This window comes from Diadema antillarum, unplaced genomic scaffold (genome assembly GCF_040938485.1).
Source record: "Diadema antillarum isolate AM-2024a unplaced genomic scaffold, OU_Dant_1.0 seq00000604_RagTag, whole genome shotgun sequence".
NCBI classification, from domain to species: Eukaryota; Metazoa; Echinodermata; class Echinoidea; order Diadematoida; family Diadematidae; genus Diadema; species Diadema antillarum.
This window is the reverse complement of record NW_027271532.1, coordinates 2,527,428-2,552,381: the sequence shown is the minus strand read 5'-3', so window position 1 is coordinate 2,552,381 and position 24,954 is coordinate 2,527,428. Positions and strand designations below refer to the sequence as shown.

The window sequence follows — 24,954 nt, the reverse complement described above, 5'->3', positions numbered from 1 at the left end:
AGGCATATTTGAGGCAGCTACTTTATAATCAGTCCCTGAATAAGTATACCTCCATTCTCTGTTTTTATGTATTTTTGACCAGCTACGACTGGGATAAGAAGGGATAGGAATAGTCCCCCTGCTGATATGGCTTTTAAGATTTGAATTAATGCTGGATATGGTCCAATTCTTTGGACAGATACAAAATATGTATCTAACTCTGCTACTTTCTATATACAAATATATACAGCATATATAAATACTCTACAACTTTGAACACAGATCTCATCAACATTCAGCTTTTCAAAGTGAAAAATATTGCCTATAAGCCATCATTGGAGAGAAAGACAATGAGTGAACTGAAAGACATTCACACTATACCCATTTGACAATGGTAAAACTGTTATCACACCTTACATGACACACGTGATGGCATAAGGCCCTTCCCAAAGACATATTCCTTCTCTAAAGCCAAAACATAGTTCTGATACGCCTGCAAAAGTTGTCAAATTTTGCTCCCAAATGTGAAGGTATGCTTAGGAAATGTGCGGAATAACGCTGCAATAACAAGATATTCGATGGGTAATGACAAAAATGCGAAATATCAACCAAAAAGGTTCAGTCTCAGAACTTACCCGAACGGGGTCAGGCTAAACTCGGACTCGGGGATAATTCGGCCTCGCTATGTATCGGTTATCCCTCTGGATTGTACAGTGTTGTACTATGGGAGCGGCCTGTATAAACTACATTGTAGCATTCTGGCTACTCGCAGTAATGGTCCGAGTTGTTACAACGCGCGCATCAAAAACCTCTTTGGCGCGCATGCAAAATTAGTGTGCGCCTATCAAGCACCTCTAAAAACAATCAAAGACGCTTGATAAACAACAACAAAAACTTCAGAGACAGCGCGTCTCAACAACTGAGGTGATGGGCGTATGGCTTGAGGACCGCGCGCTGTCCATTTGTTTTGTACAGGATTAGCACGCACTTTTCTGTCTGTTCAGTTAGGCCTCGTTTGGTATTATACAGTCAGTAGAATAGGGTGATCACGAACTGCGAGTAAATTGTCTGAAATAGGGTCGAGTTTTCCCTGAGACCGAGTTAGTCTGGTTCCTTTTGGAATAAAAGTTGGTTTTCCGACTTTTATTATTTTTCTCAAAATACTCCAAAATGACTCATCATCCCGGCAAATCGTGTCAGCCAGGTAAGTTTCGTTGCAGACTCTTTCGATATATTGCAAGCAAATATGAAATGGTGCCAGACGGGTTCTCAAACCCTTACCAAAACTATGTTTTCACTTTAATACAAGGTGTCACATTTTGAAAGAATTGCAGATGTGTCACTTGTCATAAACACTTGTAAAAACACAGAAACACAGATACTACATACTCTTCCTAGATTACTTTATTACTTTCATATATCTAAGAATGCATCTTAAAGTGAACTTGCCTTCCTAAATGTTGTAAAAAATATTTTTCAAGACACTACTTCCATGCAAAATACTGAAAGTAAGTCATCTCTTTTACTCTCCCTCACTCTCTCTTCCTCCCCTCTTTCTCTCTCTTAACTCACAGAAAACTGCAGCTTGTAAAAAAAGTTTTATCTTAAAAATCAATAAGAGTAGAAACAATTATTTTTACAAAATGATCAGAACAAGTAACAAAGAACATCAGCCATAATATTTCCTATAGAGTGTGTAGCCAATTAAATGACCTGATTGAAGGGATGCTGCACTGCACATAATGCTCATTTGAGTCATTGTGACGAATGTGCAATGCTATTTCACTTCAAGTACGGTACTGCAAATTGCATAGAAAGCATACAAAATATAACATGACAGTGGTCTTACATGATAATCAATGCTTAAGTAAGTATAACATTTGAACATAACTGGAAAAAACAACACCTAATGGTGACTAAAATGCCATTTCAAGAATTAGGAATAGTTTTAGAAGTCATCATCATCATCATCCTCATCAGCATAAGCATCATTGTCATCATCGTTGTTACGGTCAATTTCCCTTCCCTCCTCTACAGCGACATTTTCGTCAGCATTCCGTTCATTCATTGCAGCCTGGCGTGCCTTGAAGTTGGCTATCTGCCGGTAGCGGGGTTCGTTTAGGCAGCTCTCTGCGGAGATGGTTCTTGGATGCGTCTCTCCAAAGACCTGCACCAGAAAACAATGCTGCATTCATCAAAATGCTCCAGGGATATACCATAACATGGCAGTTGCCCTCATATAAGGTCAATTCACCCAGATTGAGCACTGCTTTTGAATGTATGCACATATGGAAGAGTGTACTGTAAAACATGATATATTCGCGGCATGAATTTTTTGCGAATTGAAGCCGACGGCCTTTTTTACAGCATGAAATTTTTCGCGAACTGCCACTGCCATTGAATGCATATAGTGTAGAAAAGAACTTTCGTGTGCATTTTAATTTCGCGAATCTTCGTGCTCGCGAAATTCGCGAAATTAAAATGCACGCGAACATTCCTCGTTTTACAGTATATGCATGTATTTTCACTTCAGTATCTTTCTTGTTTGAAGTAGATATTAAAGTAAATGGCTATGCAGGTTGTGTGCTGTAAAAGTGGAAACTTTTGGGTTTGTAGTTTTTCATGCTCAGTTCGGTAAGATGAATTTTGCACATTTTTAATGCTGCAGAATCAAAATGTGTTGTAGAAAAACTGGTGAAAACACACTTTCCAATTCATGTTATGATCCCAAACTAAAGAGTAATGTAGAAGGAGGATAGCTCTTTCAGAAAATATGAAAAACTCAAGATTGACTCGGTTGACCCATTTCACCTTTTTTTTGAGTCCTCACATGAAATCAAGGGGTGCGACTTTTTGTTCGTTTTGTGATGCATGGTCACATATGTAATTTGGAAAAACAAATTATTTATAGCTAATACAAGTAATGCCATGTTCCCAAACCAAGATATGTCAGAGTTAACATCTGTTCTTTTTTATTTTGGGTGGCTATAGGACAAATGTTAGATTTATACAGCTGAAATATGAAATTTTTGTCAATTCTGTCTTACAAATGAATAGAAATTGTGAGAGCATGACATTGTCAACTTGCTGTTTGAATATTCATAAGGACTGGTCAAGAAATATTTTCTGAAAAAAATTGAAATTTCAATATGTCACATCTTCCTTATTTCTTATTCGACTTTTGTAATTTTTGTATTGTTCGGTAGAGAATATTTTTTTCTTTCTTTTGAAGTTTATTCATTTTGGGGGTGGACTTCTTCTTTACAGCGAGGGAGCCATTAAAAGAGGTCATCCAAAATGTGGCATGCACTTACCTCAATACACAGCTGATGCCACTTGACAAAGTGGTCATGTGCTGTGTGGTAGTCTTGGATGTCCTCGTAGTAAATTCCAGTGTTGCTGATTATTCGTGTCATGAGCTTGCAGTTCTCACCAAAGGCCTGCTGGCACTGTTCCCTTGAAATCTGATACCACTGGGGGGAAAATAGCAGTGAAGCAAGAGAGATTTTAATGCCACAGAAAAGCTTCACAATAATCTCATTGTTGGAAGGATTGGAAGGATCTGACCAAAAATATCTGGTGGAATTCTTGGGGAGGTTTGAATTCTATGGATGTTAGCTTTTGCTCTCAAATCTCTTATGTTAGCTGTAATGCACTTCAAATGTGTAACTTGTCGCTAGGTGTAAGCAAGCTTCACAGTTGTCAAAAAAAAAAAAAAAAAAAAAGGTTGTAATGTTACAGCACGTAGACCTACAAGCATTGCTGACCTAGAGAACATTGCCTATGAGGAATGGGCCAAAATCCCCCCAGAGCGCTGCCAGAAGCTTGAGAGAGACTATACCTCTCATCTACAGCAGGTCATTGCAGCAAATGGGTGCTGCACTAAGTACTAAAGACACACCCTAGTGGGTTGAGTAACGTAACAACCTGTTTTTTGTGCATGTAAACTTTCCAATTTTGGATGGACTATAAATAAAATCTGGCATTCACCTCAGAACATGTGCATGTAGCTTTTTTTTTTTTTTTTGTCCTCAATTTGAGGGACTTTATTTAAATCAATTATTCAGAATCATGCATAAGTCAAATACAAGCATAAGACAATTGTAGTCAGAGTTCAATTTACATCAAATGAAAATTCTGCATGTAGCTTTTAATTTGTCATTATTTGTGTATTCATCCATGTGTATTTATAGGGGGCTGAATAATTTTGCAACATGGTTTTTGTGTCAAAATTGCAATTTTGGATGGACTTTGAAGTAAATCTTGACTTTTTTTTCGGTATTCAATTGTGATAAACTATCTGTTGGCTACGTGAATGATATAGTAACAGTCTGCAGTTGCAATGTTATTCTTTTCGCCAAAATGTCAAAAAAGCATGGGGGGTTGAATAATTTTGCTGCCAACTGTATGCATGAGATTATCTGTCATCATATAATTGGTCTACTGAAGGTAAAGGCATTCATTCACAATAGACTCAAGGCCTCCGGGATCATTCTGAAGCAACAGGGTAGAGAAAATACACTAGCTAATAATAACAAACTCAGGAGGTGTTCATATACAAACAATACTCCTAATGGGCAGAACGTTTTGAACAAACCACTAGAGTGTGACATTGACTGACCCCACTACTACCATACTGACCCTTGATCCCACTCTAAACCTCCCAATTTCCTTACCTCTAGTTGTTCATCCGACCCTCTCTCATACAGGATGGCCCTTGTCATGCTGGCTTCAGCCTCTTTGCCCAAATCTCCAATCTGTAATAAGAAAAAAAATATGAAGGTAAAGCCTCTCTCAGTCTGTCTGTTTTTTTCTTTAAAATATATAACCAATCATTGTGAAGACAAATCAAGTCAATGAACACAAAATTCCTAATTTGGGTACTTTCGAATTCTCCAGATTGTGAGCTTTCCAATGATATTTAGTTTGTCCCACTGTATTTCGATGGCCTTTCACAGAAATGGTATGAAAGCCAGCAACTACGTTGTTCAACACAATTATGAGCAAATTGATATGCTTGGGTGTTAAAATGCAGTCAAGCCTGCAAGACATAATGCACTAAAATTCACTAAGTCAAGTCAAAACAATACAGCAAAATGTTCGTAAAAGGATAAAACTAAAAAGGTTAATACTTAGAAACGATTACTGTTAGATATAGATATTTGGATATGAGGTACATAAAAGATATCAATCTTTTATTTCACAGACATTAATTTTGAACTTTTCACTCAGTTGACCTTCTTTAACATTTTGCTCAGTTTTACGATTACCATTTTGTATCAGGGTAACATAGTGACATGTCACATAGCATAATCAATACACTACTCTCATCCAATAGAGTACATATTTTCATATGGACCATGTATTGCACTTCAAAATTCTGCAAAGTCTTACTTTAAATGCTACCATTTGTTTTTGGGGTTTTTTGTTTTTGTTTTTCTAAATACATGTATAGCTCCAGACTACAACATGATATGATAAAGAAATTATGTTGTGATAGCACCCTTAAAATTTACAAGACTTTAGAAAATTCTAAGCCTTGTCAATGCTTTGCAAATCATACCAACACATGAGAACAAACATCAAGGATCCTCCTCTCAGACAACCAACTCTGTACCGGTACTAATGGATAAACAGTAGAATAGCACCAGCACACTGATCTATGACTGATGTTCATGGCCCTATGGGAAATACTGGTTTGCTTTACTATCACCCTCCTACTCTGCCTATCTATTGGTCTGAATGGAATCACAGTTTAATACTTCTTAACGCATAGGCAAAAGTTAGTGATAACAGATGACACAAAAAGTATTCCCATGAGAAAAATATACGAGATGAAGCACTGGACGCACAGCACAACAATAATCTAAACCCCCCGTCACATGGGCCTATGAGGCATAGACTGTGAAATGGGGGACCAGTGATAGGGACCCATGCAATAGAAACTTCTCCATTTCACCCCCTGGAGATGAACGTCGAGGTAATGTTGTCATTTTAACCCTAAAGGGGCCGGGCTTTTTTGGCTATGCTCAGGCCAGGGGGGATGGATTCCGCCCCCCCCCCCCTCCCGACATCTCAGCCATCGGTGGCGCGATCGCGATGAAATTTTGCATGCGTGAGACCGGCGTCATAATCTACAAGATTGTGTCATAAGATTTTTTGAAACAATCAATTTCTAATTTTAATTAATTAATTATGCAAATTAAGCTCAAGATCATATTTTAGCCTAATTAAAAGCATTGAGAGTCTAATTTTTGATCTGTAAATCTCTTTTAGCATATTCAATGATTGTACATCACAAAAACTTCCAAAATTCATTTCAATTCTTATGTATTTTATTGTTTTCAGAATTTCTTATGTATTTCTCTGTTTTTCAACTTTTGTTTTTTCTTTGTTTTTTCATTGGAAATTGTCACTGACCACTTTTCTACAATAATTAGCCCAAAACTAATCAGTAAAAGTGATTAATTGTAAAAATAATCAGGTTTTTATGACTTTCATGACAGAGCACTGTTTTCCATAGGAAATGTACACAAAATCACAAAATTGTGCCCATTTTGGGGCGACATTCTGCTACAAAGATTACATTCTGTTACGCCTTCTCGCGTAACAGAATTATAGCGCGAAACGTCAAGGGGGGGGGGGGGGGGGCCAGAATTGCGAACGCATCTTCCAAGGGATTCAGGTCCCCCTAGATTCAGGATGCGAGTGACATTATCGTTTGGCGCACCAATTGCCAGCCTGCGGGGAGGGGACCGGGCCACGACGTCATAGCAGTATGGCGTGCACTGAAAATCAAAATGGGTGATTACACTGCGGACGTAACGCGGGGACTGCAGCAATTTGGAACCATGCTTGTACGAGAAAGGCGTCCATGTCCACACAATCAAAAAGTCCCTAATATACCTCTTTGAACATCTTGACAGAGGTGGTTATGTGCTTCAGAGATTCCTCCTGAGCCTCTGTTGAGGGTAGGGTGTTATCTCCACCACACTCCATCCAGGTGTTGAGGGCAAAAGACAGACGCATGAGGGTGTCGGCCAGTTTAAACTGCAGAAAGCATGAAGAGAGAAACAATCCAACTTGTTTACTACAATGCCTGCACACAAGAATGTGATACTATGCATCCTCTTTCACCAGCAACAGAAATGATCCATGGATTACTTGAGACATTTGTGACCCGCTACAACAAAAAGGTCCTAAAGTCGCGCACGGTTGAAGCCGTGAAAATCGAGTTTGAAGTCAGAGCATTAAAATTGGTCAAAACTTACGATTTTCTGATTTTGCTATATTATTGGAGTCTAACATGTCTTCTATCATCTGTCGAAATTTTGAAGCAAAATGATCAAAGGAAAGATAAAAAAATAGCATTTTTCTGAGCCATGTTTTTGGCATTTCAACGAAGCAGAAACTGGTTCGAAAATTTGGATTGAGCGCCACAGATAGGTTCCGCCCCTAACAACGACCAGAGTGATATCATTGGTCAGTTTGCTGCTTGCTGCTAACTGAAGCGTGAAGCTCGCACACTGCCCAGTCGACTGGTGCACGTGCGGGCAGGGTGCGCTATGCTCAGCCGCTTCTCACATCCTGGTCACTGATTGGTTGGTGAGGAGAGTACTGCCGACGCTGATCACGATGTGCTTGAATGAACTCTTCGGGGGTTGCTAGGGCTTACCTTCTATTGTCCAGAGGTGAAAACTGACTTGCGTGTCTCTTGATCGTGATTGCGTCGAAACGAAGACTTTTAGGGCACTTTTCTCGAAACAGTTCTTTTCCAGACGTCTCGACATGCTCTCTTTTAAACATCGATATCTCCGCAGCCGAGTATTTTTATAGAATGTGTTATATATAAATTTAAAGCAGAAAGATTAGAGGATTATATCATGCAATTTTCAAATAATCGACCTCGCCCAACTTTAGGATCGTTTTGTTGTAGCGGGTCACATTTCATATAAAACTACTCCCTGGTTTGAAAAGGAAGAATACTACTGACCTTGGATCTGAACAGTTTTTGTGGAGTTCTTGATGTATCCTTCTGTTATCTAAAGTTTGATACAGGTAATTTCTTTTTTCTCTCTCTCTAATCTGCAGCAGGAGAGTACATTTCCTACCTTGACTTTACACAACTCCTTTAAGTTTCTGCCCAAGCTTGCTACATATATCAAAACTTTCTGATGTTACTGGGGACATGTAAGTTCTATTTATGACAGAAGACATGTGCTCTCAATCCTTAGCACTATTTGAGCTGGTTCTCTTGTTTTGGTGTCATATCCTAACATGAATTATAAACATCATGGCACTCATGGCACTAATGGTGGTACCAAGAAATGTAATGTGTCCTGCAACGGAACGGTCCTAAAAGCAAAACTGTTCACCTTGTGTCTGGGTCCTTCTAATGTTTTCCTGATTCCAATAGCCTTCCTGCAGTAGTCGATGGTGGGCCTCAGATCTTTTAGCTGCTCCCTGGTGATGAAGTCATGCAGTTTGGCAATCTGCAAGCAAAGAAAACATGGCATTGGTCACAGAATGTAAAATTCACATTGATACGTGAACTCATCAAAAATTTGAAATTGTTGACATAGATTTTACAGCTCTCTTAGTCTATTGACGTGCACCAGTTTTGCTTTCTTGCTGTATCTGTGTGGGGTTCAAACAAGTCTACCTTGATATTTCATTTCACATGTAATCAGGTTATTGATTTCCAGAGGCATATTTCTGGAGACATACTTCTGAAGATTTCGTATGATCAAAATCCACTCAGATACTCTTGAAATTAAAGTGACAGTATGTGACCTTTGACCTTCACTGGATTCCATTGATAATATGTGAAACTGTTTCATGCCTCATGGTAAGGCTACATGACCAATGGTATAAAAGTTCAGAAAAAAGCTCTGGAAATACCATAGAATGCCATTTGAAAGGGACAGATAACAGACAGAGGTCACATATACAAGTATATTAACCCATAAGTAGACAACCAAGATATCAGATACACTAAAATACTGACCAGAGGCCTAATGCATAAAACTTTCTACCAGAGAGAAACTCTGGTAAGAAATGAAAATGAGGATAAGTATGAGTCAGTCATTGACTTAAAACACATGAAAGAGCTCTGCTAATTCAAACGTAACCTGAGTTTTCTCAGGTATAAAGTTCATGCAAGAGGCCCCGAAGTGGGCATGGGCAGAAGCATAGATAATAGTGCTGACAAAAACAAACAAACATACAAACAAACAAACAAATAAACAAACAATTACACACCTCATCAAAGAGCTCTCCACACAAGTCATACAGTTCCACCAGTCTCTCTGGCTGTGAGCCCAGTTCCTCTGTCTCCAGCACCAGAATGTTATCAACCATGCCCTTGGCTGGCTGATACTGCCCTGCCTGGATACTGTGGACATTTAACATCAATAGAGAAAGAAAGAAATATTAATAGGGGGACATGCAATCATTATTAACTCTTGCCTTGGAGAGAAACATTGAGTTTGATTTTCTAAAATATGTTGCTGACTTATGAATTTAGTCACTAAGGGGCTTTAATAAGGTAACGCAATTACACAGTCAGAACATGACCTCTATAGGGATCAAATGAAAAAGAGGTTTTAATTCTCACTTAAGAAATACTTACAAAGAATGACAGCAATTTTAACAAGAGATAAAACACCCAGCATTAGATATGAGGTTTCTGAGTCCTGGGGGCTGTTTCACTAAGCCCCAAAATGAATCCTAAAGTTTAATTCAACTGATCTTAGGGACAATTTCTGGATCAATCAGTCCTCAGAGGTTAAATGTTTCACTTAAGAAAGGCATTTGGGAATAACATTTTGTGACAACCATGCCACATTGAGTAGGTCTTGAATATCTATGCATCCTTCTCAACTAGATCTGACTTGAACCTGTCCAAACTTTGGGTTCATTGCTTATCTCGATTTATAGTTCCAATGTTAGTTAAACACGGCCCCAATGGGCTAAGTCAACTCACAGGATGTGGGCCAGACATTTGAGTCGATCTGCCTTCTGCTGGGAGTCATCTGTAGTCATGTTCTCACTCATCTCAGTATATTTGTCAACCATGGTCTCGTATTTCTCATCAACCTGTGCATTGTACAAAAGACACAAACTCTCTTAATTGGAACAATCTGTTTTCTACATATTTCTTTAAGCTGGAGAGTCCATCTCTGGACTAATATCAAACTTTCCAATAATACTGGTATTTCTATAAAGTGAGTGTACGGCTCCTTCAACAGTTTTTCTTCTCTTTTTTTTTTAATTTCAAAGCATTAACTAATACATTTCATAACTGAGGGGACATTTGGTCTATGCATATTTGATATGACTGATTCTACCTTTTTTCACTATTGAAGGTATTTTCCTCATACCATATAAGTGATACAACTTTTAAATACATGGAAAGGGGCCATTTCATTGCAAAGTGTTTATAGTTGAATGGTTAGCAGCATACAATGCACAACAAGAAATACAATTTGTTTAAATACCATTTGTGACAGGAAAGAAAGCGTGGAAGGCCATCATCATAAAGTCTAGAAGATCTAGACAACAACTGTAAATAGAGCCTGTTTTGGATACAGAGCTAAGTAAGTTATGCACATTTGGCCAGAACGCATCCCACATCTTTGCACTATTATCATCTCCACTCCAGTGAGTATAACCTGGATGAATTGCGAATTATATCTATCCATTGCTACTCCATTATACAAAAGCCTCATTTTCCTCTAATTACTTTACAAACTATACAGTCCCACTTTTCTCAAATACAAAGTCAATGAATACACATCACTCTATTTGTGTAACATTCCTGCTGTGCCAGATAATGAATGACTGGCATGTACAGTCTGCTGCCACATAAAAAGTCCAGTTAATTTGTGCAGACAAAGAGCCAAACAGTCTTTACCTTTCTCCAGTATGTAAGAAGCTGTGAGCTGTAGTCTGTGTCATAAAGTCTGTTGATGATGTCCCACTCACACAGACATTCTGTCAGTCTCTTGGTGTCCCCCATCTTAATCAACTGATATGGATATTCCTGTTCATACAAAAGTAACATAATATATATATATATATATATATATATATTGGGAAATAATCAATACAAAACAACATAATACAATATAATACAATACAATACGCTCTTACAAATTATAAGTTGTTCCAAAGCACTTTACACTGCAACATATTATCATTATATAGTGCAGCCTACATACTGTAAAAACAAGATATATTCGCAGCATGAATTTTTTGCGAATTGGAGCCGACGGTCTTTTTTGCAGCATGAAATTTTCGTGAACTGCCACTGGCATTCAGTGCATACAGTGTAGACAAGAACTTTCGTGTGCATTTCAATTTCGCAAATCTTGGTGCTCACGAAATTTGCGAATTAGAATGCACGCAAACATTCCTCGTTTTACAGTACTCTGCCCAGATAGAACAATGAAGAAGGCAGAGGTATGCTATCACTTGCGTCATACTTGCATCATATTGGCATTGTATTTTTGCAGTTTTCACAGGTAAGACAGCCACTAATTCAAGGAAGTAACCCACAAGCAATCATTTTATCAGTTGTTCCACCATCTCGTAGCCTCACTCTATCAGGCAATGTGTACCTCACACTTCCGGTCCAGATTGGGCACCGTCTCAAAGAAGTTTGCCAGCTTGTTGTTCCACCATCTCGTAGCCTCGGGAGATGGTACCCCAGCCCCTTCCTCCCCAGACCCAAGCTCCACGTTGAAGTACTTCTTGCGCACTGCCTTGCTGAGGGATCGATGGTAGAAGTCCAATCGGCCCTCCCCACTGTCACCAAAGGGGCGCAGGAAAGGACGAAGGGCGCGGTACACTCGTGCCCACTTCACAGCGGGTAGAATCTGCAGCTTCTGTGATTTTTCACCCTTCTCACTGGCACCTGTACAAATGATAACCATATTTAACATGGAATATCTCACAACAATCATACTTTAAAGGGACTGTACTGTACTGGTTGAGGTGAGGATTCAGCTTGTAACGTTTTGTGAGATATTTAGAAAGCACTCCATGAAATGTTAAAGAGCATACAATTCTAAGGGAAATCAAAAACTTATTTGATGAAAATCGGTTTTGAAATGATTGAGATATCTAAACACAATGTAATACACAGAGGTCCTAATAAAAGTAGTGGCCTATCAATTTTCTTACGATCTTTTTTTTTTTTTTTGATATCTCAGCAATTTCATGGCCAATTTTCATCAAATAAACATTGAATCCTTCTTGAAATGACAAGCTCTTTCCTATTTCATTATCTTTTTTTTTTTTTTTGATATCTCAGCAATTTCATGGCCAATTTTCATCAAATAAACATTGAATCCTTCTTGAAATGACAAGCTCTTTCCTATTTCACATTAAGTGGTTCTCATTATCTCACCGAAAAATATTATGAACCTGAATCCTCCCCTCAACCGGTACTGTACAGTCCCTTTAAAATGTGCACACCTGCAGATCCTGTCTGAAAGCCTTTCGAGTATATTAACTGAAATGCTCACAAACAATGAGGAATAGTTGATGGCAAGACTAGTATAAGAGGAATCAGAAGATTGAGGAAACAAAATATTGGCAAAAATCATTTGACATTCCTAACAGCACATAAATACATGGCTATAGCAGGGCTAAACGTGGGCTTTTGGTTTCTCTGGCTGCCTATAAAATCTTTAAATCTAAGAATTGACTTGAAATAACAGACAGATCAAAGTCCATTTTGAATTTTAGTTTCCTGATCAGGCCACAAAAAAAATAAATTTGGTGACCCCACACCAATCTCAAGTGGCATGGGGCAACCAGGCCACTGCTAATCTTGAGCCCTGGCTACAGCACTGTGGGAATTCAAGAGTAGACTAGCAAACATGCGAAAGAGTGAGAACAGCAAAAAAGGACACAAAAAAACTTTTCAGAAAGAGAGGGAAAGATAAAAATAAAGCAAGATGGATTTTGAGAGCAAGATTAGCAGATGACATGAGTAAAGATATAATTATGCAATAGTAACCATATGCATAACTTGCATACAATCAAGAAATTAACAACTATGCAGACTAAGCCATTGCAATGTCTTACAGATATTGTACACCTCACACTGTCATTTCTCAACAACAAATTAATGTTTTACAGCACTTGTCTCAAACATGATATCCACTTGCCTGAAACATGATGTGTACTTGCCTGTACCCCTGTTCGTTTGTTTGTTTGTTTGTTTGTTTTGTTTGTTTGTTTGTTTGTTTGTTGTTGTTGTTTTTGGGGGGGGGGTCCTGACACACATTGAGGTTAACCCAATTAAGACTAGCCCTGAGTATATTTGGGCAGGTGTCTATGGGAAATGTGTGTTATAGCAAAGTCAGCTTGTCCTCAATGGGTTAAGGGCAATGTCCCCTCACCTTTCTCCTTCTCTCCCTCCTCCTCACAAGGCATCAGGTTGTCCTCATCTCCAAGGATACTGAGCAGCTCTGTCTCCAGGAGCCCTGATGAGGAGCACTCCAGGAGACATAGGGTGGCTGTCATCAGGTTCCCTCCGCTCTCCTCTTCAAACCTCTCCAGGACCTGTGCCAGGAGTCTGAACAGTTCATAAAGTCAACAATAGGAGCGGTCAGACTGGCAAAAGATCAAGAAGTTTAAGATTGCGAAGTCTTTACAATCTTTTGTCATCTGGTCACACTGGCAAAAGATTGAGAAGTTTGGTGGGCTGGCATAGGGGAAAATATCTATCCCTACTTGGAGTGGGAAGTTTTGTGAGAAGTTTCACGGGAAGTTTGCAGTCACACTGGCAAAACTTCGAGATCTTAAAGATCATGATTTTAAACTTCTCAATCTTTTGCCAGTCTAATTGCACCTATAGAATTGTTTTACGCCAATGACCATGGTAGCTTTGTCTTGATGCAAGCTGTTGCAACTGCATTCTACATGACTGGATACACAAGGTGCTCTTCATTTATTACTATCCAGATCACCATAGATCAAGGAACACTACAAAAACTTTTACTGATGCCCATGTACGCTCAATGCTAACAGCACATGCACAGGTACAGTATGTGGGACATGGTACAACAGGTACTCATTTACTTCCTTCATTTGTTTGTGTGTTTCAGGAATAATGAATTATTCTGTTCCAGGTATCTGATGATATCAAAAAAAATTGGTTTTAATATGCAGAGGTTCTTGAGGAAGATGTGTTTGGTTTGTCTTTATAGCCATGCAGCCATTACTAGAGAGACGATACACAGAACCTGACCCCACAATATGAGGAATATACCTGTTAAAGCATTTCTGTCTATAATCATAGTTTTTGTTGTTAACTATCAGTGCCAAATATTAACATTGTTGAATATTGATTGAAGCAACAAAGGGAATTTCTAAATGTACCAAGTTGCTTAATTTGATAATTTGAAACACGATTACAAACTTGTTTGCAATAAGTTTCAAATCACCGTCCATTCACACCGCAGGAAGAAGCTTTGTGGATTCTGTCATTTTAAATTTCAGAGCGAGGAGGGGAGGTTGGACTTCTTGGCCAGTTTCCGTCAATCACTCTTGAGCCTTCTTTCTTTGAGAGTGATTGGAAGGTCACCGTCATCCCCGCCCCCTAAAACAAGGTTAGAGTTAAGTCATGTTCACACACTAGTTTTGTTGCTTAATTCTGGTGATAAGTGATTGAAAAACACCTCCAGACCATGATTTGAAACTTGATTGTAATCAAGTTTCAAATTGCCCTCCGCAATTTCAGTATCCATTCACACGGCAAATTTGCTTGATTACAAACTTGATTGAAGTTTGCTTGATTACAAAATTGTTTCAAATTAAGCAATCTCAGTACATGTGAATGCCCGGTACAGTGACAAGAAAAAAATGCTACTCACTCTAGAAGACCATCAGCTAGCATGTTGATTTTGTCCGTGACCTTGGCAAAGACACCATAGACTCGGAGCTCCTCACAGGCAATAGAAAGCCAGAGGGGATTCTGGGAAGCCTCTTTACTCAGCAGACTCACCATCTGTTCCTTGTCCAGCCGCTTGTTGAACTTTCCCAGCAGCTCTGACACTATCTCCTACAAGTCAACAGGTTCAGTTTCATACATCAATGGCTAAGAACCAGATGGATCTCGGTACAAAACTCTGAATGGTTACAAAACATGTCCAACCATTTGGACCACTGTAAAAGTGAATATTTTCACACAAGTTATTTCTTGCGCTCGGCCGGGTAACACAAATTTCACATGTTTTTAATTTCGTGGAATCAGGACATAAACTACTGGAACATATATTATATGACCGGTTACAACGGTTCCAGGCAAAAGTCAGAAATTTTGAAATTCATTTTTTCGTTGAATCTCATTGCCCATTTCCTAAGCTTTGCATTGATATCAAACACTTGTATTCTCCCGCACCATAAGTGGGCATATAAAGCAAAATATAATGCACTTTTTCATTTGTTAGCCTGACAATTTTTTTTTTCATCATTGGGGACCCTTTCGAAGGCAGAAAAATTGCTAGAGCTGGCAAAGTCACGCTTCCTGTAGTTTAGTTATGTTTTTCGAGCTATGCATGTGTTGCATTGTGCGGTTGTATTTATTATATAAAAAAACAAACAAACAAACATGACTACTTAGCTTGGTGCAATTCTGACATTTAGTATTTGAATATTGGTCATTTATAACCATTCCTTTCCTCTACATACAACACACATGCAACTACATGCAACATACAACTTGGTAAATAATCCCTCAGCGTAATGATCAATTACATACAGTACTCAAAATTGATAACTGATGTGGACAACCAGCAGACAATTTACTATTATGTCATAATTTGTTTATTTTGTTTTGTCTTGTTCTTTTTCTCTTGTTTAGTTACATTGTTGATTTCTTGTATTTTGTTGAATTTGCTGAAGCATTTTCTGTCTTTACAGAAAAGGAGCTATATATGAATATTGGTTATTGGTTATTGGTTATCTATGCACTGGGACCCTGGTCTCACAGCTCACCTGTCTGGATTCAATGTCCAGTGGTGTCACTGGGACTTCATTTGGTTTGACCGTCCTCTCTCTCAGCAACCTGTGGGGAGGCGTGTCATCAATTGTGGAGAACACGCATCTGATCTGGGGTGCAAGTTTCCGTGGCAACCACCTCAGTGTTGATGCAGTGCGGTCCTCGTCGAGCTACAAGATACATCACAGTGATATGACATGACAAAACTCACCAGCCGTCATTCTCAAAACGAAACAGATATAAAATGTCAATTTATTCCTAATATAGTGTACATGTAACACAAGAAAGGTCGTCGGCTTTCATTTTTCATGAAACAGAAATTATACCACAGAAGTACCTGTGCCCTTATTCAGCTGTGTCAAGTGAATTGCTTTACTGAAACAACTTTATCCTCATCAAGTGACATGATACATAAAGAGACAGAACATGGCAATGGTCACAGGATTTTCCAACCAAATATACGGCATAAGAACATGCCGAGTTTATTTCATGATGATAAGCACGACGTAAGCTTAATCATTATGCAGTCATCAAACACATAAAGCCAAACTTGAATCAAGTGATAACTTTTCAATGCAGTTGTATTCTTTCTGTACAGTAAGTATGAAACATATGCTTTCATTTGATTGTTTGCTATTTCAATACCTTTAAGATGTACAGATTTGAACTTCAAAAATATGCAACATATTCAGAAATTTTAAAAAACAAACAAACAAATAAACATAGTAAGACAAAATTAAAGCAATTGCTGCCTGAGTCTGAAGACTTACCTGATTTAGTGCATCAATGATGATTATTGTAGGCACAGTGTTTGGATTGGATAGGGCACTGCTTGCAATCTGGGCGGCTGACTCATAATCCTTTGGCATGTTGGTATCCTGTTTCACATCAAAAATTTGAAAGAATATTGTATGTCTTACTGCCACACATTTGTCTGGATTGCTAGTGATACAAGGAATTTGAATACTGAATGAGCATTACTGTCCTTTCAGTGTGGGCATACAAGGAGATTCCAATGGACACTAAATAGCAGAATGTCCAAAACTGCACAAAAACTAACAACATATTTCTCCAGTCAGATATTAATACATTCCACAGGCAACACATCTATCCACTGTCTCAATCTACAGACTGTATTGATTCTGAAAATGAAAATAAATTGTAATCTTTTAACACGGCACCACAGCCCTATCAACAAATTGTCATCATAATCATCATCATCACCATCACTACAACATCAAATACAATCACGAACAGTAACTGCAATCATATATGCAGAAAGACATCTTCAACATGATGAGAGATAAAGTTATTCAAAATACATCAAACAACGTTTTCCCAACTGTACGAAAGAAGATATAGGGTATGACTTCAGACACAGTTGTACTGATTCAGTTTCAGTAACAGCAATTGAATCTTTTACAAAGTATCCAAACATAAAAACAACTGTAAAAGTAATTGACTTGTAAACCTGGCACTCACGTTGCAGACTTTGAGTTCCCTCAGAAGCCGTTTGACCATCCTCTCAGGGTTGGTGGAACCAGGGATGGCCCCAACAAAGTGGTAGAAGATATGCCACTTGCCTCCACCGCTGTCATGGGCATTAAGATTATGAGGACATTTACAGAGTGTTATCCCTGAAAAGTAGCTGATGTTCCTAGTATTCACAACGCTCTAATTTCTTATACATTTATCATAGCAATACGAACATGACATAGATTTGATACCCATTCATTCATTCATTCATTCATTCATCCTTCAGTTTATAACAGTGATCTCGTACATGTATGTTTCCTGCTGTGCAGTTGTTCGTTCATCTCCCATCATAACTGCAAAGACAAATTAAACTCCATTACTTACTGAACTACTGGTCCCAAGCAGATTCGAAACCGGATCGAATTTTCAGGAGAAGTCTTGCAGCAATGCATAAAAGCATACAATAGAATAATGTACATGACCATATAAGGTACCGTACAAATAAGTATAATCATCTACTGCATTCTCATATGCACACACACTTCAATTTTAAAGATGATCTGAATTCAGTGGAAGGACAAAGGAAAAATTATATGTAGTTTATAGAGAAAGATTCTGAAAGATATTTTTCTCACCTTGGTATCTCTCCTTTCTCAGATCTAAGGCAAGCTACATCAGCAACACGTGCCAGCAGGGAGGACTTCCCACTCCCTGGGCCTCCAAGAAGAAGAAGGGGACAGCAGAGCTCCTTGTCAAGAATGTGGGCTTCAATCTGGTGAAAGAAATCATAATGCATAGCTTCAATGGCCAAATACACTTCATCATTTAGCTTAGTACCAATGTTCTTTCATATTAGTTTCAACAAAGCAAGAACATGCACTCACACAAGAGAATTTTGAACAGATTGACATGGGTATAACAACCCTCTTGTCATGTAAAGTGACACAAATTACTTCTCCCCCCCCCCCCCTTTTTTTTTATTTACTCCTATTCCATTCATAGGCTAGAATTGAAAATGATATCAAGTCAACATGTTGTATATTAAATAAACACATGCATACAACAAAGGTCACTGCAATTACTGCATCCAAAGTTCTGCAAATCAACACTGACAGAAAACAAAAAAAAGGGGGGGGGGGTTGAAGGATAGCAGGTAGTGGACAGCCTCCCACCTTTTCTAGAATGTCTTTCCTCCCAAGCAAGATGGCACTGCGGCTCCTCATGAAAGAGTCATGGGCTTCTTTGTCCTGCTCATATGGGTCAAGCTGGCGATTTTCGTCGAGGGGATACTGCTCTGCAATAGCCTTCTTGAAGAAGTCATAGACCTTGGACATAACGACAGATAAAATGTCAATATATTTAAGCTAACACAGTCCTGCAATCAATCCTGACATACAGAATATACATGTTTAGGATAAATTCTTAAGTGAAGATAACACCACAGGCTTTGTTCTTTATGGCGGCTCATTTCTGTTTGTGTTTTGTCTTGTATGGTCTTTGTTGTATGCCACTACATTGGCAAAGTCAACACTGTTTGCTCTCCATAACTCATTACAGCTTGTCATCTCCAGCAGAATGCACACTTTGTAAGTTTTGTTTCCACAAGTCTCAGCATTGATCTATGTAAAACACAAGCTGGAACTTTTACATCCATGCAGAAATCCCTTTGACTATCAAGGTAGAGAGAATATCTCTGAAGCCATGGCAATACAGAGTCAAGAGTGCTGACAGCCCCCACACACAAAATAAAGATTGCAGTGGTTAGACATCTATTTTGAAGTGTGATTCTGTATAGCAGGAAGACAATGCTCATGGATTTGGTTGACTGGTAAATGACTGATGGATAAATCTAAGTGATTGCAATAGGATGTTTTTGTTTATAGATGTTACCTTTTTCTTGAATTCATCAAGGCCATCTAGCTCCACTTTGCCAGTGTCTGCATTCACTCCACAGTATGTACAACCATACTTAAAAACTCTCTCCAACTGAAATGGTTTGAAAAGACAGTTTTAATACAGCAATTGGCATTAACTCTGTGTCTACACAGTCATACTTGATAACTTTCCCCATTTGACATGGTGGGGTCACGACAACTCCATTCCAATCTTGTATCATTCCCTACATACATGTATGTAACCTAACAAAAAATTGACATGCGAATAGAAAATTAGATGAACAGATTATATCAAATGATACCCGAATGCTATGTATCATGTCAAATAATCATAATATCTTGATATGTTTCTTGAGTGTTATCTCCTGCAGTTTCAAAAAGCAAATACATATAAGCTTCAATACCATCCTCATTAGTGCAAAACAAGTCTTCAGTGTTTCATCAATGCTCGAGTCAAAATACTCTTTCCAGTATCAACTTTTCTGGATTTATAATCTTATTGTATGAAACATAGTATCAAAAAAAAAAAAAAACTATGTGAAGTTGATTAAAAGTCCTGATCTACAATGTATGTGTATTAATCTCTTTCCGAAACGAGTACATGCAAATCTTTATTGACAGCCGTACATTTTAATATCGGTTTCTGATTATTACCATCACTACAAATGAGAGAGATAGTAGGGCTCACCCCAAAACGATTCTGCAGCATCTCTTTGAGGACCTTGAGCTTGTGTGGGGCTATGGGGTTTGTGTCCACAAACTCTTCTTGATATTTGTCTGGTATGGAGCTAACAAAGGATTCATCCCGCAAGGCGAACAAAGCTACAAGACAAAATAATGCAAATAACATAGAATAAAAGGTAACAAAACAAACACTAGACTGAACCTGTTGGCATTTGGTCTATCTTTCATCTAAAGCTGATCACATTCACAATACAATCAGCACATCTACATCACTACCTGTACAGCATACCTACTAATGCACATTTTATGATACATGCCTGGTATAACATTAGATTATGTCCACTGCAAGGATGAAACTTACGAAAATATTATGCGTAACAGAACGTAACTGTCATTCTTTAGAAGACAATCAAAGTCCACACATCAATACGTCAGATATGATTTACAGTCAACTTTGCAATATCAGTCACCACTTGATCGAACAAGTAAACATGACATTGTTTCGATCACTTATTTTCAATAACACCTTCAAAGAACATCAAATATGAATATTTACAAGAAACACATCAACTTTGATATAAACATCATGAGACAATCCCTCTTAGCAACAGAGTTTCATTTTGAAAGAAAAGACTCACAATTTGGGTTGTCCTTCCGATAGGCTCCATGCATGATCTCCATTTCAGTGATTGACAGACCATTGATCCAGCGGTACTCATTTGCGACACTAGAGGGCACATCATCCATGGCGGGTATCCATCCACATCGCTCACTGTCAAAAAGTGGGGGGGGGGGGGGGGGAGGTGATAATATAGCAGACTATCAGACTGTGCATAGCAGCCTGTCTCAACATACAGTAGCCAGCAGGCACCAATTCTGTGTCCCAAGGTAGATTTTCAACTGTGTATCTAGCAGCCAAAAACCCATACAGAGCAGCAGCCTAGATGATAGTGCAGTGTGTTTTTCTACTCACAGTCATGCTGGCCAACAGACTACCTGTCTATAACTGCCACTATTTTTATCTGTCTTGGGTGGCTGCTGTTGGCAGGTTTGATCATACATTCTTATTCCTAATCACTATTTTAATGCACATTCCTACCTATTCCTGCTCATTTTTACCCACTTTGATGCATACCATACTACAATGGTAGATACTCCAGTATTATCATGGTAGTATTTTTTTTAAATCAAGATATCAAACTGAAACATTCAATCACTGCTATTCCAAATCTGCTCAGTGAGTGCATGGCAACGACAACAAATATGCGGTTTCAAATGAAACTCTGTCAACTTAATTGCATATTCAGCAAAACCTAACACCATTATACAAGTCAAGCAAGACATGGCATGTGTCAGAAATGGAATGTGCTGAGTATGTCCTCTATTATGGCAGTGCTCTCTGGTAACTGTGAGTTGTCCATACCTGGTCATGTTGAGGAAGAAAGGCATAATATTTTCCTGATAGCATCTGTCAATCTCACTAAGACAGGTGCGGAGTGTTTCTTCAGTTGTGGTATCTTTGGGTACACCCTGTGGAAAAACAGAAACAATATTACCATGGTAAATGATCTGTATGGTTCAGTGGCTTTGCTGATTCTAGAAACCAACTTTACACAAACACTTTTGCCAAGTGATGCATGCATTTTGACAACCACCATCTCAGTTAAACACAGCTGGATAAGTGACAATATCATAATTCAGTACATCTGCTTTTCTATCAAACACTTGCTGAATAATAAAGGTTTACCAAGGGCAAGGAGCGAATGATCTCCATTTTCCTTTATATGTTTTTATCCAATCTAGTTTCACTGTTCCTCACCGTTTTTCTCCTGATTTCTGTTTTGTTTTTGGATATATTTTCTCTTAAAGTGTTAATTTACCCAAGAAAATGGTCACAGTATGAATGTAAATAGATGTGCACATCTAGAACCTACACCCTGGGTATTGAATGACATAAAGATTAGTGCTGATTATTAGAAATTGCGTTGGTTTTGTTTTACATTGTATATGGCTGCTACGGAAGCAATGGATGCTTACCAAATCTAGGATCAATGACTTAAACTCCTCGATGGGCAAGGCAATGAGGATACAGCACCTTACTGAGGGGCAAAACTGTTGCAGCCAGGGGATTCAAACCCAGGACCTTAAACCAGGGACCTTATGATTGACAGCCCATGGTCTTACCCGCAGAGCCACAACGGCTTCTCAGATCATATTAATTAATGCAGACTCCATAGAATAATTATGAAAACATGCATGCATCTTTTCTCACTTTTTAACTGTTCTCTTTTGTTCTTGTGCACAGCCGACACCACATTTTCAAAAGTGTGTGTGGGGGGGGGGGCAGTTTTTATTTCAGGTGCCACTTCCAGGTTTCATCAGCTAACGAGAAAAAAAAAAAAAGGCCTTAAAAAAATGACCCTCTGGTACAATGGTACAATGAGCAACATACAGTATTATTCTCTCTGATGCATCAATACACTGATTTAACATACCCATCTCAGATCACACTCGACAAGATGTAGCCTCCTCTTTTCACACCATTCTCTCAGATCTGGAAAGACCTGTAAATTGAAAAGGCAAACATAAACTGTCATTCCCTTTCAGCTTTGAAAGATTTTTCATAATAATCTAGAGATGTCCCGTGGGGCGACACGGCAATTGCTCTGGTCTTATTTTCTCCATGGACTTAAGGTTAAGTTTAGGGTTAAGGCTGTGATAGGGTTAGGGTCATGTTTGAGGGTAAAATTTATGTCTGGCTTAGCACGCAAATATTTCCTGGTCCTGTTGCAAATGTCATGGAACTGTCCTGTGCAACCGGTGTGAATTACAGATGTAGAATTGTGATAACATCTACCTGACAAATCAGGACAATACTCTGGTATTGGACACAAAATATATTCCTATAATGCTATCTTGGACAATAGCTGCAATCTATCTTGGGCAAAATTTCAAAGCTTATGCTTCATTCATACACGTTGCTGATTTTTAGTACCAGGTACATAGAGAAGATAAGGTGGCATTACTATAACAAACTAAATTCAACACTATACTTGCCAATATTGCATCAACACTAAAAAAACTCAACTTCTTTGTCACTGAAGCATAGGGTCTTTAAAAATACTTCAAGATTAAAGTGACATATATACTGTATAGAATATAATTAAAAACAAACAAGAGATACAAAAAATGCTTGAGTACTGAAGACTGAGTGATCAGTTTGAGATCATAAACCTGGAAATGAAAGAGGCATTTACATATTTTTTTTTAATTGTCATGTAAATAACATTATAATTGGCAAGAGTAAACGTTTATTACAGTACAGATGTTTCTCTTTTGTACAGTAATTAGTTGCTTAGTATTGTAAAGCAAAAATGCCAAGGTTCGACTTCCCTGTGCCAAAATTCAACCGCACACAATAACGCTATAAGTTTTACATGTAGAAGGTGGCCAAATTTTGGACGGCATCATGGTCAAATTATGGGCAGCTTGCTTTAATTACCTCTTTGATCAGCACTTCTCGCTCAGTGTGGAAGTCGCGGAATGTGGACGACACAAAGACGCGTACTGTTTTCCAGCCAGATCGTCGTACAACCACCCGCTTCTGCTTACCACGTGATTCAATAGTTCGGTTTACACTCTCCCATTGCTGATCCACCTCGTAAGGTAAACTCCTTGAAGAACCACAACCCATACTGGATTATCACTCTACTCCTCTCCCTTGGCTTATGCCGAGTCAAGCTGTAAAGTGTAAAATAATGAAGGTGTAAAACAAGGACAAAAATAGTTACACTTAGTCTAGCTTAACATCAGATACTGTAACTGGTTAGGCCAACAGGTAAATTTATATCAGCTCTGTATACTTTAGTGCAGCAGTAGTATTAGCAGATTACAAGTAACTGTTACATAGCTTCTATATAGGTACAATATTTATTACAAAGGCCTTAGATTTCAACATATGCTGGAATAAACTTATAAAGACACCATTTATTGCATTATTAGGGACAATTATGCATCCCCTGAAAATGCTTTATAAATTTATTAGACTCTAGCTCTAGATCTATGCCAAGTTATGGTAGAAAGTTTGATTAGAAAACAAAATGTGGAACTGTCAGACGGACATGGTCCAGCTTGTCTAACCTAGTTAGGAGGTCAAACACGTTAGACGTTTATAGACGTCAATGAACAAGAATCTTCGCCAACTCAAGGAGACAGACTTAATCAGAAGATGAACATCACATTTATAATGCAAGCCAAACACAATGGCCAATGCCCAATGATGACAAAGCCAATGCAATGGTACACTTATACATACTGCAATTAATAGACTAGTCTAGCCCATCATCGATCATGGCATCGGCATCATACAACACGAGCTAGATTTCTATATGGCTAAACGTCCCCCATGTCCCACATATGCAACCCTCTCGCCACTCCCTAGTTAATATCAACAAACACAAAGAAAAAGGGAAAAAACATGAACTTACGTTTGACACTTCCCTGTATATTTCAGCCTTTATCATGTCACACGGTGCTGTTCGTATTCAGCACACAGGTTTGCCTAGCGCTCCACTCTCCGATCCGATCCGATAAACGCGAACCGGTGGTACGTACCCTCCACTGGCGGCGGGCGCTATCTCGCTACGCTGAAGTCGAGTGTGCGGTGATGATATCCACAGGCCCAAAGAGGTTCTGTGTGTGGGTCGCAGAAGTGCTCGGTGAGTGCGCTGAAAGATGAGAAAGGGAGATGACCCAGAGCAGAATACAGGTGGAATTTGAGGCATCGCGCACGCACGAGCGACTCGTCGTCATTGGGAACAGGTGATTGTTGATTCCGGTGGTCAGCTGCTAGTCTGATGAATCGATCGTCCCCAAACGAGTGATTTTACACTAACACAGCCACTG

At 38.7% G+C, this 24,954-nt stretch overlaps 1 protein-coding gene across 1 annotated transcript; it reads right to left on the bottom strand.

Annotated features, from left to right (window-relative positions):
• Positions 1 to 1,927: 1,927 nt before the first annotated feature.
• On the bottom strand, positions 1,928 to 24,645 carry LOC139735862 (telomerase protein component 1-like). The gene is made up of 23 exons (XM_071646608.1): positions 24,537 to 24,645; positions 23,552 to 23,790; positions 22,545 to 22,613; positions 21,473 to 21,579; positions 20,688 to 20,821; positions 20,054 to 20,187; positions 19,361 to 19,456; positions 18,643 to 18,795; positions 18,106 to 18,242; positions 17,477 to 17,585; positions 16,765 to 16,872; positions 15,991 to 16,164; positions 14,868 to 15,055; positions 13,392 to 13,567; positions 11,601 to 11,896; positions 10,895 to 11,023; positions 9,965 to 10,077; positions 9,241 to 9,373; positions 8,355 to 8,471; positions 6,886 to 7,029; positions 4,656 to 4,736; positions 3,294 to 3,452; positions 1,928 to 2,146 (listed from the first exon to the last, which is right to left on the bottom strand). Exons 2-23 carry the CDS (start codon positions 23,741 to 23,743, stop codon positions 1,928 to 1,930), a joined length of 3,168 nt encoding a protein of 1,055 aa, XP_071502709.1. The 5' UTR covers positions 23,744 to 23,790; positions 24,537 to 24,645.
• Positions 24,646 to 24,954: the final 309 nt, after the last annotated feature.

Coding starts and splice junctions, on each gene's coding strand:
- LOC139735862 (XM_071646608.1), bottom strand. CDS start 23,743: ATGGGTTGTGGTTCTTCAAGGAGTTTACCTTACGAGGTGGATCAGCAA. Junction 21,580..22,544: donor TCGAGTGTGATCTGAGATGG/GTATGTTAAATC, acceptor GTTTTTCCACAG/GGTGTACCCAAAGATACCAC. Junction 20,822..21,472: donor TTCTTCCTCAACATGACCAG/GTATGGACAACT, acceptor ACTTTTTGACAG/TGAGCGATGTGGATGGATAC.